Raw genomic sequence first — 5,283 nt, 5'->3', positions numbered from 1 at the left:
CAAGATTTCTGGCATGCAAAAAAATAATTGGTTTACAGTATTATTTGATCCCACTTGAGTCAAGATTGTACAGTTTAAATTAGTCAGATACTGTTTTAAAACCATACTTTAGATCACTAAATATTGATGATACCTTATTTTTTAGCCAGATTGCCATCAACTGTTTATTAGCGAAACAAAATTATTTTTCACGAATTGTGGCTTTTGCTCTATACAATCTAAAGGAATGCGAGAATGAAATTTTCGCAAGCAAACTGTCTTGCGTAATTACACAATATTAAAGTTTTCGTGAATAAAAAGTGATTTACAGATAGTATTGTCACAAATTACAGTTTTGTACTGTTACTGTTTACTAGCTAGGAGATTACACATTAGTGGAGGAGGAATACTTTAAGAAGCTGTCTGAGATCCCAGAATCGGAGCGAGGGACAGAGAACTACTCCGCCCTTCTGGATGACCTGGGGGGATTCTTTGTGGATCTTGGACTGTACAAGGCAGCCAGGTAAGATAAAAGTGGATATAAAAAAATATTTAGTTTTAGTCTAAAATTGAAGAAGTCATTGATACTAGTGCATGTTATATGTTTTGCTAGATAGGAAAGCTTGCACTCTGTATTTTGCTTGAACAAAATGTACAAAAACTGTGAAAAATTTGAGTAAAATGAGAAAATTCTTAAGTTGATGAATGATCTTTCTCATCACTATAAATCAATATAATCTTTTAAAATAATGAGGATGACAAAATGAGTTTGATTATGAAATATTGCATTATTTTAAGAGACACCATAAATTAGGGCCAAAAGGTGGTCTTAATCTATCTTGTCCTTTGTGAACTTTAAATTTAGTCTTCTATTTCAATTCCAGTCCAAATGTTTATTTGTAAGAAAATTATCTTTATACAGTATTTGTTGTGATAATCAGTTAAAATTTTACGATTTCTCACTGGTTTTAACTACCTTTTTAGGTAAAGCAAATTCCAGACAAATGTTTTTAAAATAATACCATGTGAAAAAAAAAACATAAATGCCCATTTCATGTTCCATTGTAGGAAGGTTTATGAGATGCTAGTTACTGTGATAGAAGCCCGATACAAGGCTGACTACACAACAGTGGTGTACAGTGCCTTCGCACAGAAGTGGAAGTATCGAACCAGACACCCAGAAGTACTCAACGTAAGTATAGAGTAACTTTTAAACTTCAGCATCTCAAACACTGATATCTCGAATATCTCAGATATGCCGAGCTGATTTTGTACTCTCATTTACAAATTCTGTGAGTATTTCATCCTTAATAAATGTACCATGAATCCTCAGATCTATCAATATCTCAGAAATCAAATAGCTCGAATTCTTGGACATCTTGAAGTTTGTTCTGGGTCCCATTAAGTCTGAGATAACAATTAAGGTTTTCACTTTAAATTAGTAAAACACAGAGGTGCAACACCAACACTATGTAAAAAATCCATTGATTTGGTTTGTCCAACATAAAAACTGAAAAGAATTTTACTCAAAACTAAATTGAGACAATGTAATATCATTAACCTATTTCCACTTTTAACTCATCCAGGGGCTGTCCTATAATTAACATAAGTAGATTATAATTAATATTGTCATTGTCAGGCATTGCAGAAGCTTGGGTTGATCTGTGAGAAGTTGATGGAGCTAGATGCCAGTCGATATTATTATGAAGATGCCATCACCAGACAAAACAAGGCAGTAACTCCCACACAAAAACTACAGGTACTTGTATATACTTTAGCTTTATAATATGGAGCAGTTTAGGGAATATGATATTCAGTTTATTCACTATGTATTTTATCTTCGATGGTTTACAAGCAGTGTATTTAGGTCACCTTATACACTCAGGTCTGAGAAGTCACCATCTGTTTTTGTCCATGGTTATGCATCATAAAGGACACCTGTCAAATATTTTCCATCAATCTCACATTTTAATTCTTTCAGCTTCTTCCCTTGAATAGCTGAAAAATATCACAGGTCTTAGCTTTGAATACATTGTATTCAAAGCTTCACGTGATTACATACATGTCCTTTTTGTCTTTGACAGTTGTGTGAAGGTCTTCTTGGATTGGCAGCTGTAATGAACCTTAAGAATGACATGCCCCAGTCTAAGAAACTTTTGATACGAGCCCTGGAGCTGGCTACTGAGGTGTTAGGAAGACAGCATCACTTTGTGGCAGCCATTCTGAACAAGGTATAGTTGTCCTCATGAATGAATCTTGAACTTTGAACTTTAATAGACTTAATAAACAATTTTCTATTAATTTATCAATCCAATATATGGATTAATAATGATTTACTGTATATGTATACATATTTCAAATTTTGACACAGTAAAACAAACTGCAATGTACAGTGTGCAAGTTCTCAGTTTTGGAGAGTAATTGGAAAAAACGAATATTTTTTTTTCTGATAATTACCAACCAAAATGGTTCACAATTTTTCAAGATTATTTGGAAGATTAAGTTTCCAACCTTTCTTAAATCAAGATGCAATATAATTTTTTACAAATTTATATACATGTACCAAAATTTTATAGAGACATTTTAAATTGTTGGAAGGAATTTAGAACCTATGATAATGTTCGTGTTGAACCTAATATATTTAAGGAGATTTTATGGTTTAAACTTTAATGATAAAATAAAGATAAACAGAGCACCTATCTTCTGGAAAAAAAACAAATTTTCTTGTTTTTTTAACCAGTTGGGAGTGTTGGGTTACACCCAGAGTCGTGTGGACGAGGCCCTGGCTTACTATCTCCAGGACCTGAAGCTGACCCGGAGCGAGGTGGGCGTGAACCACCCCAGGGTGGCCCGTATCCTGGGCTCCATAGGAATGGTGTACGATGACAAGAACGACAAACTGGCCGGGGAGCTGTACGAGAGCAGTCTGGCCATGTTGTTAGATACATACGGGTCTGCCCATGTTGACGTGGCTACTGTAAGGTGGGTACATTGGACAGAGGATTTCTGTTTTGGGAACCATGCAGTGTTAACTAGCATAAATTTGGTGAATAAGATTGAGGTATATTTGAGGCAAAAAGTGAGAGAGTACATGGTTCTTTTCTGGTCCTTGAAAAATCAAGTAAAATCAAATAATCAAAAAGTTTTTGTTCCTATTAATAGAGAGATAAGGTATTTTTGCTTTGAGTGACATCTACAGTATGAATGATTGCAATTGCTGAAATAATGCTTTAGGTAATTATTTTAAATGTTAAGTTTAGCAGATTTGTAAGTAAAATTGAAAACTTTGAGACACTCACTTGAATACTTCTTTTCGTTTAGAAATAGTAGGGATGTCAACGAGTACCAGGTTAACCGGGTACTCGATCGAACGTCCGGGTATCAAATACTACAATCGGTACTCGGTTAATCGGAATATATTTTTGAATGTGTCTAAGCTCATTTATTAATGCATTTAAACATCGGTTTTAAAACGTAAGATGTTCATTGGACTTTTGTATATACAGTAATAATTAGGGTTTTCTACACCTCTAAATGACCGTTATTGCCCGAGGCAGTGTTTATACAGTAATTATGGTGACCAAACACCTGGTACCTGGCTTTTCTCACCTTCGACTGTCTTCTACCCTTATTTTTTGTTTGCTTTAATGATTTGTTTTCACTGAACATCGTTTAAGGTCTATTATGTTTAAATAAATTAGATAATTTTGTCAATTCTATAAGAAGCCGTAAATTCTTGAGGAAAAGAGACAGATGATGTTATACATGTGAATGAATTGTTGATATGGTTGTGTTTGATTACATGCCAATTAATTCAAATGGTTGAAGGCAAAGGCTTTAAAAACTGATATCCATCATTGCATCAAACTACAATATACCGTCCCGTAATACTATAAAATATAGGATCGAAAACATGTACGAAGATCGTAAATCCGCTCTGTTATACATGTAGGAGAATTATCTAATAAATAAATTACATTATACAATTGATCTTTGAAAAAATCTTTCATTAAATTTTGTCTCATCAGGCATGAAGTGCTTATAATTATTACATCAGATTTACGGGTAAACCTCCCATCGGAGCATACAGTTTTATTTCTACAAGAGTTTACAATGTTTTACAGTTATAAATGTTACTTGTTCGTATTTATTTACACTTTTACCGAATACCCGGGTACTCGATCAGAAAAACGTCCTAGTAACCAAGTATTTAAAAAAAATTGATCGATTTGACATCCCTGAAAAGAATTTATAGAAAATTATTTGGACATATGCACCCCACTAAAGACTTTCTTTCCAAAAGTTACCCTGTATCATTATCTTTTGCACACTATATCTCTAGTCTGTATATAGACATGCAGCTATGGATAGATGGATGGACGAGGGACAATGGGTGATCAGAAAAGCTCACCTGAGCTTTCAGCTCAGGTGAGCTAAAAGCCTTCTCATCATAACTTGCACCTAATAAATCTAGCAATCTAATTAAAATTAGATCTTAGATCTGCTCGCATACTTGCTACACTAACATCTAACAATATTCCATAGAGGGTCACTTCAGAGGTCAAATTCGGAACAGCTCTAGACTTGTTGCATGGCTTCAACAATATACAATGATTTTGCAGGCGACAATTTGATTGGTTGAAGGAATTTGACCTCTGACGTGACCCTCTTTGGGATGTTGTTAGGTTAGTGTAGCAAGTATGCGAGCAGATCTAACATCTAATTTTAATTAGATTGTAAATCTAGATGATTGACCTTGAAATAAAAAGCCATTGTAGTTGGTCCCTTCTTCTCATATGCCACCACAGGCGCCACTGACTTCTGGAAAAAATCACCAAAAAATAAGAATAAATTAAACACACCAACAATAGATAACAATATGTGACTATTCTGCGTTTATAGACAGTCATGCTATAATACAGGCTGTACGTCTGATAACAGACACTGAGCATAGATGAGACATGGAAAAACTTGCACAAGATTTTTTTAAAGTGCTTTTCTAGAAACCAGTAACTGTAAAACTTAAAATTCTATGAAGAAAAAGTAACATAATTATATGAATAATTCTTTCTTTTGAAATTAGAATATCTTCAAAAAAGTTATATATTTTACTTATTTTCGCTTTTTTTACTGTGTAGAGTTGTGGATCATATCAAGGAGGAGGTTTTTATCATTGACCATAATTTCATATAATAGTTGCAATATACTGCCCCACTTTCTGAGGAAATTGAGAGGATTCAATTACAGTAAAACTTGGTTAGGCCATAATAAAAATATTCCTAGATTCTCATCCCCGCCCGCCCC

The 5,283-nt window shown here is 34.0% G+C and overlaps 1 protein-coding gene across 1 annotated transcript; it reads left to right on the top strand.

Annotated features, from left to right (window-relative positions):
• Positions 1–356: 356 nt before the first annotated feature.
• LOC134254895 (nephrocystin-3-like) lies at positions 357–2,961 on the top strand (the record flags this gene model as incomplete). The annotated part of the gene is made up of 5 exons (XM_062737427.1): positions 357–502; positions 1,048–1,171; positions 1,619–1,738; positions 2,064–2,210; positions 2,720–2,961. Coding segments are annotated over 5 exons (779 nt in total), but the record flags the coding sequence as incomplete, so codon positions are not given.
• Between the last annotated feature and the right edge of the window lie 2,322 nt (positions 2,962–5,283).

The sequence above is a fragment of the Saccostrea cucullata genome, unplaced genomic scaffold (assembly GCF_032062105.1).
Source record: "Saccostrea cucullata isolate Sc308-1 unplaced genomic scaffold, CSIRO_AGI_Scuc_v1 ctg18681, whole genome shotgun sequence".
NCBI classification, from domain to species: domain Eukaryota; kingdom Metazoa; phylum Mollusca; class Bivalvia; order Ostreida; family Ostreidae; genus Saccostrea; species Saccostrea cuccullata.
This window is presented reverse-complemented; position numbering and strand designations above follow the sequence as displayed.